Raw genomic sequence first — 12,500 nt, forward strand, 5'->3', positions numbered from 1 at the left:
CCCAGAACAGAAATCCAGACTGCTCCACAGACTGCGATGTCCACAAAAGCAACTCATGCCGAAGCTGCTGATCAGAACGATGTGAATAACCCTCCATTGGGTGCTGTCCAGCCTCACAGACAGCACTGAACACTTCAGATAAGGCAAACTGTAATTACTACCCCTGTGTTCTTTCCAAATCCACTTCCATTACAACATCTCTATACATCCCTGAAGGCTGTTGGATCATACTGTAGCCACCTCATGCTATAACGTGCTCAGGATGCAGACACATGGATTCTCCAAATGGAGTCATGGTCACTTCACACCGGCAGTAGAGCACTCTGGGCTGGCAAAGCAAGCTGACAATGACTGAAGATAAAATTGCTTCCACTCTTTAAGCTCTTAAAAAAGACAAGCTGTCCTGTAATGCAGCACAGGCAAATAAGTCAACCTCAAAGCACCACAAATAAGTTAAAAAACATCTCCTTGCTAATATATTTTGGCATGGGAAGAGGAGGGAGGGTCTGCCTTCCAGGCCATGTGGAGAGGAGAAATTGCCTGCTGCAATTTCACAAAGTGAAGCCCAAAATATCCACCACAGGTATAACATCAGAATGATCAATGACATTTCAGACAAGTCTAAACAGAGCTCCAGCTACCCCAGTGAGCAATTTAGATATGCATCAGTTGCTTGGAAAGAAGTTATTATCATTGTATTTTGACCGTCCTACAAAAAACAGTATGTTTAAGGAGAAAGAAATCACTGTTCCAAACTATAGAAACCTGAGATATCAGTATGGAAACTCATCAGTGTAAGATCTTTGTCTTAATTTACCTAGATAATTATAGTATGGGTTTTTTTTTATTTAAAGTTGAAAAAATACACACAAAAAGAATTCTCTGAAGAGTAGATGAAATGCCTAGGTGACATTTTGTAAAATTCAAATTATTTTCCATCTAACTTGAAAAAGCTGTAAACATATCTTCAACTTTTTAGATGAAAGCTTTCATGCTTGTTTCCAAAACATGATTAACTTCCTTAAGATCTGCATGACATATTCAGTTTAAAGTTTGCTTTTATTTTTGGTGTGCAAAGATTATTTGCCAGAAGAACTAAAAATAACTGCAGAAAGGAAAACAGACTTGGAAGTTTATGGCTGATTTAAAAAAAAACATATACAACAGTTTAGTGTCTTGATAGCATCCCGTCTTACAAGCCTTTCTAGTAACTTTGTATTTAAGCCTAAACAATACACTAATTATTATGCAAGACAGTCCAAATTTTCTTGTTTCAACATCTTCAGCACAGACTTCACTAACAAGTTCTTTTTACTGAATCATTATAATGTATTTTCTTGATTAATGCAATTATTAGATTCTTCTTTATTTATGGCATTTTCTTTATCCAATAAATTATTTTTAAAGAAAAATTGATATTAAATCCAAAAAAAAAAAGTCTACAGAAAAATTTTTATCCTGTCACTGCAGTGGTGGAGAACCCTGACTAATAGGAAGAAGGATCAAACCTGCTTTACAACATATTTTTGTATTGCAAAATGTGGTGGCGTTACACAGTAACAACAGGAGTTCTCATGAACTACCCTTAACCTTGGCAGCCATGTCCCATCACCACGTTCCATAGAGACCACAGACTCTTCAGAGACAAGCAACAGACCATGAGCAACTAGGAACTAGCACAGTAGTTACTAAGTTTTTATGTGTAAAATCTTTGATGTAATAGTATCCAGCAGCCTAATTCGACACAGAAATGCACAATTTTTTCCTTCTTTCACTATCCCTACATAGAGGTTACACAGTACTGAGGTACATATTCTAGTGCACAACCAACTGTAAGTCAAATGCAAGTATTTCCCCCTCACTGACAATGTTTGCCTCTCAGTATTACTGACATGCCACCTACAAGAACTCTATCAGCCCATTAAAAGCTGTAAGATAAGAAATCTTCTATTTTTGGATTCTTTTTCGAGAATGGAGGATGTACTGAAACATCGTCCTGTGACAAAGGTAATTAAAAAAAATGAAGGTAAAGTGGATTAAATCTGCATATGCACATACATAAATGCAGAGAGACAGAGAGAACATGAGATATCTCCGATTTCATTATGTGATTTGTAAATGCCAGTGCACAGCTGCTTTTTTTTTTTTGGACATACAGCAGATTCTATGAATTCTATTAGTATCCATATGAATGCACCAACTAACTTTCCTCAGCTGTCTACTCAACGAGGACAATGAGTATTATTCACAGGTAACAAGAGGCATGGTATAAAAGCTGGGCAGCAAGGACATGATTCATTAAGGGAAGAACTAAATAATTCATTAAGGCACACTGTGAGGCAGCTTTGCAAGAATTCTCTGATCTGCCAATAACGCCATAACAAATGCCCACATAAACTAGTTAACCTGAGGGGGAACTAGTTAACACTGGCTTCAGAGTCATTCAAGCCGTGGACATTTACAATTTCAAAAAGGCGCTCAATCCTTTCTACAGGTCACACAACAAGCCTGGTATCCACATACTCTTCTGGGGGTGCCTTACATTCTTCCAACAAACTTAGAGTAGCATACTAGCAAGAACACTGGAAACCTAAGCACGGTTGGTTTGTTTTAATAACACAATGTAGTTATTTCCCTCAGTAGTGTGACCAGCAGACATTCTGCTAGGAAGCTTCCATAACTTTACATATCATTTATTTTTCCAAGCCATTTTTAAAATACTTCTTTAAGAAGATGCTATAACACTGATGTGCCCCATATTTAAGCTCATACCATCCAAGAAGCCTACCAAATCACTTCCTCCACCAGCAGCATGAAGACAGAGTGCACCGTGACACCTCATCCATATTTAATATTAGCCTGATAGGGTGTCATTAACATCAAACAGCAATCTAGGTTTGCTACATTAAACATGATCCCCGTGTTAAGAGGGCAATCACAACGTGCCTCCAAGATTAAACCTGTAAGGAATACCCACCAACTTGGACAAGGTGTAATGAGGCCAACTGCACCGAAGAAGCCATTATTCACACGCTGGATTTAAAAAGGGAAAAACCATAAGTAGAAAGGGGGTGGGAAAGCAGGGGAAAAAGAAAAAGCTTCAGTGGGTCATAAGACCAGATATGCAATAAGGCAATCTGTCACAGGGTACTCATATTAATAACTGTTGTGTCAAAACTGAACATTCAAAAGAAAAGACAAACCTTCCTTTATGTTTCATGAAATGTAAGCCCACAGAATTAATAATTCATGAGATGAAGCAAAAAATATCAGATTTGGATATAAATATTAACAGAACACTGTCAACCTGTTTAGAACCAATTCTGACTGTCCTACCTTACCATTATCAACATAGAAGGAAATATTCTTCAAAAGCTCAAAAAAAAAAACCCACCCCATAAAACAAACAACCCCAGTATGAAAGTCATGAATTAATAAATTAACATACCCTATTCATGTAGGTCCTAAGCAAAAGAGCCGAACTCTGTTCCGTGCCTGGCTATTCCTGAGCGAGCGCTGACTGGCATTATTTGTTCCTAGAGTTAAGCTTCGTTGACAGCAATTATGCTGATGTTCACATAAGTAAAAACACCAGAGGGACATACTAAAACCAAGATCCAGTGGAAAAAGGGTAGGAATAGAGGGGAAGTAGTTGTCAGATGACAAGCAAAGATGACAAAAGCCAGATAAAAGTTACTATAAGTTTCAGAATACAAAGTTTATACAACAGCTCTTGGATAAATTTTTCTAATTAGCCGCAGAACAGGCATTTAAAAACTAAAAAGGAAAGCAATTAACCCATAATGCACAGCCACTTATCAGTAAGTTCACTGCATGTGATTTCAACCAAAAATGAAACGCGTTTTCAGAATATGTTAGTCTCAAGATAAAGAAATATTTAAGCAGATCTATAAAATAATGCCATTATTTCCACTTTAATCTGTATTTTGTTTGCTGAAGTAGGTAGTTGAAGTTCAAGATCTAGAAGAAGCGTCTGCCCTATGATGCTAGCCCTTCTCAGCGTTCTCTGGTATTATAGAGAATAAAATATTGGAGCACAGAACACAAAACTCAATCGTGCCAAAAACCAAAAAATGTATTGTTCTAAATGGTGGTGACAATGCTTTCCTTCATAGCTTTTTTTCTTCTCTGCAGCACTAATATAATATCAGTCTAGTTATGTCCTCACCTGCACCTGCATTCTGGGCAACAGTGTTAAAAACACTTACACACCTCAATATAGGGCATGCATTTAAAAAAGTCAGTCCAAACACTCTACTTATCTCCACAGTCCCTGGCATTTTTACTGCATTTCACCCAGCGATTAGAACGCAGAATGAAAAGCTAAAGAATTTGAACATTACAAGCTTTTATTTTTTAACTTAATTCCTACCTTTATCATTCTAGAAAGATCTCCAGCATCAGCTAATTCCAGCACTATGTTCAGTTCATTGTCTTCGATGAATGAAGCATAATATTTAATTACATTTGGATGATTCAGTTGCTAAGAAAGCAGAATAACAATGCATATTTTACTGTAAAGCACATCTTACATTTTAAGACTGACAAGTGCAACATTTCTATCTAAGCAAACAAAACAACCCCTAAAACCTATTGCAGTATGATACGAATAGTATATGTTTATGAGAAACATTTACAGGTAAACATTTTGCAATAACATGATGGCATTTTAGGATCAACATGGTTACTAAAATTGCAATTTCAGAGGGATTTTGCTTCAATATATTTATGCAATAGCATGCTAAAATCTAACAGTAAAGTCAATTTTTAAAACCAGTATTTCACTGTACACAGGATAGTTATTTACAATACTGTGGTTTTAGCAGAAACTTCTACTTGAAATGTTACCCAATTTTCTATAGGATTTACTTCTCAATGTTAAGTTTTAAAGCAACAAAGATTACAAAATTCCTTAAATGAGGCTTATAAAAACTCTACACAGACAACAGTGGACACCTTAAGTCTATACATATGAAAAACTTTATACACTTTGATGATGGCTGCACATTTTTTTAAACAAATATTTTACCTTAAGAAGATCTATTTCTTTGATGCAGTCAGCACGGGCTTTGGCATCCATTAAATCAAATATCTATGCACAAGAGAGAAGACATTTTTATTAAGTGAAAAAATTATAGCAAATTGAGTGATTATCATTATTTCATGGCATCCATAAAGCAACCAGATTTATACATTTCATGGCAAGACGTAACACTGCAGTAAGAAATAGTCCTAAAGCTCTGATGTACTGAATCACCGCCATATCGATTCTTTTAGCCCCCTCCCTTGTAGGAAACAAGTCCGTTATAAGTACAAGCTTTCTAATGACTTAATTGCCACCTCCGCGTACTTGTTCAAACACACAGCAATAATGCAGTACATCTCCTTCAAGCTGGTTCTAATCCAAGTGTCAGCTTCCTCTCCTCTTCCTGCCACATCATTGTAACAAACCAATTCCTTCTAGTACTGAGCGTACCTCTTCTCCTAGTCTCTTGCTACAGTCTTCCTTTTCTCTTCTAAATAATGCACACACTCTCTCTCTTCCAGGACCAAAACTTCATTGTCACCTCCAATTCTTTCTCTCGTTTCCTTCCCTTCAGCAAGCTAAGAAGTGATTTGGGTTCTGTAATTTGTTTACTAGAGAACTTTCTTCTAGTCCCATGCAGATTTCTTTAAACTGAAAGAGGGTATGTCTAGATTAGATACCAGGAACAAATTCTTCATGGAGAGGGTGGTGAGGCACTGGCACAGGTTGCCCAGAGAAGCTGTGGATGCCCCATCCCTGGAAGTGTTCAAGGCCAGGCTGGAGGAGGTTTTGAGCAACCTGGTCTAGTGGAAGGTATCACTGCCCACAGCATGGGGGTTGGAACTAGATGATCCTTAAGGTCCCTTCCAACCCAAACCACTCTATGATTCTATGATAATGATTTTTCTAGGAAAAACTTAGTGAAGTTCTAAATATGAGAGGTAGCACGTTAAATGAGGAAGTACTGGGAAGGTATGAGATCGTAATTGTCTTTCCCTGTAACCTAAGAGTCCAGCAAATGGAAAATTTTATACCCCCTCTCACACAAACAATCAGTGAAAGTGTTTTTACAAGGAGCAGGGAAAAAAAGGGACAGATATAGGGCCACATCTTGAAGCTTCACATTTCTGCAAGGTCTAGGTGATCATGAGATAAGAACATTCCTTATAAATGATACAGAGATTAGACATAGACAGAACTCCAAACACACTGGAGAACCCAATCAAGGCTGCAGACAGAATTTTAGACTGAAAAATACATGCAAATTAACCACCTTTAAACTTTGGGGAAATTACTCAAAGCACAATTTCAACTTTCAAAACCTGAAGAGTTTCATTGCATAAAAAAACAGGGCAGTTTGCACCCATTAATGACTGCCCTAACACACCAGGAGGCTTATTAACTCACCTACACACCAAAATGAGCAACTTGTGCGAGCAATTTTCTTTTTTTAAACAAGCCGCTGACAGGAACATATCTCAGTACCTCTCACAGAGGAATAACAAACCAACAAAAATAAAGTCCTAGACTCAGGAGTGTGTAAGACCTCGGATCAAGGCACAGGAAGAAAGACAAAATTTGTTTGTATATTCTGCCTGGTATTTCCGGTACATCTAATTTGTTAACAGTCCAGAGTAGCTTAGACCAATCAGCTGCTCCCACGGAAGGACAGGCTTAAGTTTTGTAAACATGACTCCCTATCCTTTTGCTACACTTCATACAGCAGAGCAGCAAGTTTGTCATGGCTTCAGCTAAACTGAATATTTCAAACATAACATCAATAAAAAAGTAAGACAGAAAAACTGAGACTTCTTTGATCCTCACATACACAAAGACAGAAAATCTGAAATTTTACTGTATGCCATTCTTGAGGTTCTCCGTTAAGACTTTGGTCCAGATCTAACCTCAAAAAAATTAGCATTTCCAGAAACCCAGAATTTCACTTTCACCAACACTAACCTCCTCCATCAATAAACGCCCAGAGGAAAACAAACACAAAATAACACGGGGGGGGAGTGTATCAACCCCATGGCCTCTGAAGAACCTCTGCCTTATCATAGCAGATTCAAACAGCTTCCAAAATAGATTTCTTTCTAAATAGATTATCTTTCCATTTTGCTGAACTGCTGTAGCTCAGATGAGAGGCCCCTAGTCTAGTAAGTCATGTCAGCTCACAAGGAGGCTACTGTAAACACAACAAGAAAACCTCTATGCTTCATCACCAAAAGATGACTTCAACACTGAAGAACGTCTTATACTGAAAAATGGATGTCACATTGAAAGATTTTAAGAGCTTAATAACACCCTTTCAAGTGCATGTCAAAATCACACCTGGCAGCCATCAGAAGGCTTGTTTCATAGGAGCTGCCACAGACCAGATGACCACACAGGAGAAGCTGTCCTTCGCCTGTGGATTAATACAGTCTGGCCAATATGAAGAGATGTCAGTACTTCCACCACAACTGCAACACCTTACAGCTTTGCACGCAGACTAATTCCATCTTCAGCTGCTACTACTCAGCAAGCCAACCTGAGAGGTCAGCTACGTTCCACTCGCTCTAGCATGCGTGTTGCACACAGATTGATCTCACACACATACAATCTGTAGCCCTATAAACATACTACTGCCACTGCTATTAGCAGGCCGCACAACTTAGAGTGTCTGAGAAACATAAGGCCTAAAGACCTTCCATGTTTTGACTGGACTTCACTTGGCCTGAACTTATTTTTTGAGCTTGGATTTAGCTGTAGCAGCTTATGCCTTGCAGCTGAGAGACTTAAGAAAATGATTACAGGCAGATGACTTGTGTGTAACTTGTTTTTAGATTCAGCTTTGTGCAGCTGCACAGTCTTAAGGAAATTATAGCCAGTACAATAAAGGACTGCAAAACCAGTGTGATTAACATTGGTAAGCTTTTGGACCACTCCAAAGCATTAGCAACTGACTGCTTGAAAGCACGCAGCATATCCCACATAGAGACACCACCAGCATCCTCCTCCCAGCATTGCTCAGGACTCTGGAAGGGTGAGCCTGCACAGGGTCGATGTGAAGCAGCTTGTGTACATCGATTATTGGGAGCTAGCAGTAATTAGACAAGTGTTAGCATCACTGTAATCGGCTAACAATAAAAAATGGCTGCATTTTGATTAGACTGCTAGAGCATTAATTAGTCTAACAATAAATTCTAATTCTTGACTCCACTTATTAGATCAGGATCACAGGGTAATTCAGGTTGGATGTGCATTTCTCTACTCAGCACAAATTGCAGTGTAATATACTCTTATTTAAAATTTAATTATTTTTCCCCTATTTCTGTTTTCAAGGACTATGACAAGATTAACATTTTTACAAAGGAATTATGCTTGCTATGGAAAACCTAGTAATAAGCCAAAATTACATTAAGTGTTTTTATGATGTGCCAGTTTTTGTGAAGAGTGTAATCAAAAAAATCTCACTGCAGAAAGCACTATACCTTAGTTGGCAATTACGGTGAAATTCCTGAAAACAATTAGGCGAATACAGCTGAAGAGACTTAAGAGAGCATTTTAAAAGCCCTTAGCTTTTTCCCCCCCCCCACTTAGCAACAACACTAAATGAAACAAGAAGTCCATTTTTAGCTCTCAGTTTTTCATCTCCTACTGCAATCAACAGCATGAAGCATAGGACAAGATACCTTGATACTTATTCCAAAATATTCCTCTCTGCGTGCTCTACACCTAAGGGATCTCTGGTAGCTCTGCATTGAATCACTTCTGCAGTACCTTCATAGAGCATAGATTATAATTTTATTCTTTCAGTATTCTAGAGCTATCAGTCATAAGTACTGTTAAGAGATACCAATATTTTTAGAATAGTTTCTAAGCTACTGTAAGATAATGAGCAGCAACTGTTCCCTGTGCAGATGTGCAAACTGAACAAAAAGGTTGCAATACATGAAATCAACATCCTGAATGAGGTTCTTGCTAGAGCTTCTAGAGGGCTATGAGCAGAGCAAGGAGGTTTAGAAACATTTAACCACCAGATGGAAAACATCAGCCCTTAAGGTAGGCTGTATCTGCTCGATTACCAGCTACCAACTTAACTCATCTCAGAAGCCTCATGCCAAGATGGGAATCTAATCAACTGAAAGCCATCGTTTTCCAAGTTTTCCCTCAGTATTGAAAAGGATAAAGGTCTTTCTAATCTCACTATTTAAATGGTAACTTAATCTATGTCTGTTTGAAATTCTGCATAAAATAAAAATACCAACAAGTATTTTCAAAGCAAAACACAAACAAGATTGCCGTAACATAAACCTACAGACAAGCAAGCAAAATAATGACTTGAATGCACATAAATATTGAGATATGATACTGCACAGCAACAACGAGCATTAGAGTATTTTGCCACACAGCACTGCTGTGCTGAGACAATAGCGCTTCATGGAAGTATGAAATTACAAGTGCTTTCCTAAGATTAATTATCTCTAATTCAGGCCTGAAGTAGCAATCCACTGACAATGCACAAAGAATAATGACTGTAAGTGCTAGATAAAAGGATTCATTGTCTGAATCATTAACACAGGGTCCTGCAAATCTGGAATGCAAGGTGGAAAATGTAAGGCAGAAATGTAATGACTCCGAAATTTTGTTGAAATACGCAGTTTCATATAATAATTTAAATTCTAAGTAGCTAAGGTTTACTTTAAAAATAGCTCAAAGTGAACTCATACAGCCTTAGAGTCACTGACTTCAGACATTCACAACTCTTTTGCCCTTTAAGGACATATTATCAGCATTTATTCCTGTGTCTTGCAGTTGTTTACACCCCCCTCAGAAGCACTGGACCTGACCACTGGAGCACTCACTGCTCAGAATGCCACGCCGTACCTCAGGGTCTTGATGGTGCTGTTATAAGGGTTCCTTACGGTGGCAGCAGCAGAGGTGTACTGCTTCTTCCTCAGGCGTGATCTTTCAGTATAGTCTGGACCTCAGGCATATTACGTAAAGAAACTCACCTAGAAGCTACTCAAACTTACATTGCTATGCTCTTAGTTCATCTGCGGTTGATCTTTCCTGATGTTTCTTTGACTCCAATTGTAGTTTAGACATTATTAAAAGCAATGAAGATTTGGTTTTTAATTCTGGTTTTATTTAGATAATCAACAGCATGTCAAAAAAATATCTCCATGGAAAAAGAGAGAACCTTATTATTTTCAAAAACCACTTCCCTAATTGCAACAAGGCAAAACACACATGGGAAGATGAAGCACAAAGGGTACAATGACAAGGAAAAGACCCAACATACTATTTTGTGTATTCTGCTGGTTAAATTACTAAGAAGAAATCGCAAATTAAACAGTTTTCACTCCGCTACATATCCTACTGGAAACCAATTTGAGAATACTACTTCATGTCATCTCGATTCAGCAGCAACTATAGATTCAGAAAGAGTGGTTTCTGTCACCATCTGTTTGTCCTTCCTCCCTCAGCATCTTACTGCCACTTGCTTCTGTTCACATTGAGTTCCACAAACACACGTTTTCTACACACTAATATAACATTTATCAATATTGTACATATTTCAGCCAAATAAAATTTTAATAGCAGAAAATAAACACTCTGGTTGGAAAGCTTCATAAGAACGCAAAACTGGCAATCCTTTTGGAACAAATAATGGCCTGAGATCCAGTAACTTTTAAGGAGAAATAACAAGAATTCTAAGCCACATGAAACCTTGAAGGTAGAGACAAACATGAGGAATCACTGACCAAACAGACATAAAGAAAACACCTACACACCCAACCCAGACAGGAAAATGAAACGGGGAGGGGGTGGAATGGACACAACTTGCAAGATCAGAGAGGAAGGCACGTAGTAGTTAAGATGTGAGATGAGAAAGGGCACAAAATGGGAAAGCAGAAGAAAGTCCACATCCCGGTTACATTATTCAACACAAGGTACAGCATTTAGATACGCTGTCTCAATCCATGCACAGGTCTAAAATAGAAGAGAGTCTCTCCCTCATGAGAGAAAGAAGCATTCCTCCTCTTTTGTCTCATTAATGGAAGATCAGCATGGACATCAGAAAAAAAGACAGGATTTTAATTTGAATAAAAGAAAATATTACTGAAATTAAAAGCAAGCCTCAAGAGCCCCGCAGAAAAGCAATCACTTCTCACCAATAGAGAGGTCTTTTATAGTGAAATTATTGTGACTATATTTAACAAAAACATTTCCAGGAAAACTTGGGGAAGGCCACAGAAGCACAGTAACAATTTAGATGGTCTTCTGTCCAAATGGAACAGCTTTAGATGTCAACTATGCCAGCTGAAACAGTGGTGCCAAACGCTCAGTGCTGCCACAAGCCTTTTGAACTCTAGGCAATACTTCATGGTACACTTCAGAATTTTCTTCCCTTACAGGCTAACCACATCCCACATTCCATTCAGATAAGAGTCTTCTATGTATATCCAGCCTTCATATGGGAAGTGATTATACAAACCACAGAACACAGCCTGTCCTGATGAGCACTAGGCAGTAACATTCAATGGGAAACCAACAGCATATGCATGATACCTTAAGCCAAATGGAACACTACAAGGATAAAGCCACTTGGGAGAGCCACGACTCTTCAACCCTATTTCTTAGCAACCACCAAGTATATCCTCAGAAATTTATTAAATGGCTGAACAAGAAAGCTTTTCTGCTACAGAAACTATCACCCATCCATGAACAGCATAGTGTCTTCTTTATTAGTCGAAAACATCTTTTGTCAAATTAGGAAATTTGATGTGAGGGTACAGCTATACACACTGACTCATGAAATACTGCTAAGACTACACACGCTATAATGCTCCTCTATTTTCAATGCAAACACCATTATAAAAATTTCATAGTTAACAGTGAAAGGCTGGGCTTTATGACTTTCTTCAAGTAACCAGGCATTCCACATCCACCTTAATTGACACGCATTTCAAGTCAAATTTGACCTTTTAGGTTTCTCATGCACTGAAAATGAAGGGAGAATTAGCCTAATGTTTTAAGACTGTTGATCAAAGTTCTTGGAATATATTTCAGCTTTTGAAGTAATATGCATCCAGCAGTCTTCCCAGAAGGGGGAACCAAGTCTCTTTTTTCATGACTGCCAGGACTGGTTCTGTCTCCTGGTGCTGCAAAGCACAGGAAATCACAGAAATGGAACAGCAAGTCAAGATATGACAGAAAATTTACAGTGGATGCATTAGCAAAGGAAAAAAAATACTGAAATGCAGAAACACTGGAAAAGAATCTATGAAATCTGACATGTTATTTTGCAAAACACAAAGGTAACAAAAAAAAACCACATTCAGAATTGATGGCAGTACTCCTTTAAGGAATACACTAAACATATCTCAAGAGATCAGAACTGAAACAACTATTTTAGTTTCAATTTCAAAACTAAACACAGTTTCGGTTTTTTTCAGGTTAATTT

General features: G+C 38.0%; 1 protein-coding gene across 1 annotated transcript in view; it reads right to left on the minus strand.

Annotated features, from left to right (window-relative positions):
• Window positions 1-12,500, minus strand: part of NEK7 (NIMA-related kinase 7) — a gene marked incomplete at its 3' end in the record, with an annotated part of 39,510 nt that overhangs the window by 10,482 nt on the left and 16,528 nt on the right. The window contains exons 4-5 of the mRNA XM_010157043.1: window positions 5,051-5,113; window positions 4,394-4,504 (exon numbers count right to left, since the gene is read on the minus strand). Coding sequence (XP_010155345.1) covers window positions 4,394-4,504; window positions 5,051-5,113 — 174 coding nt within the window. The remainder of the gene's footprint in view (window positions 1-4,393; window positions 4,505-5,050; window positions 5,114-12,500) is intronic.

This window comes from Eurypyga helias, unplaced genomic scaffold (assembly GCF_000690775.1).
Source record: "Eurypyga helias isolate BGI_N326 unplaced genomic scaffold, ASM69077v1 scaffold14228, whole genome shotgun sequence".
NCBI lineage: Eukaryota > Metazoa > Chordata > Aves > Eurypygiformes > Eurypygidae > Eurypyga > Eurypyga helias.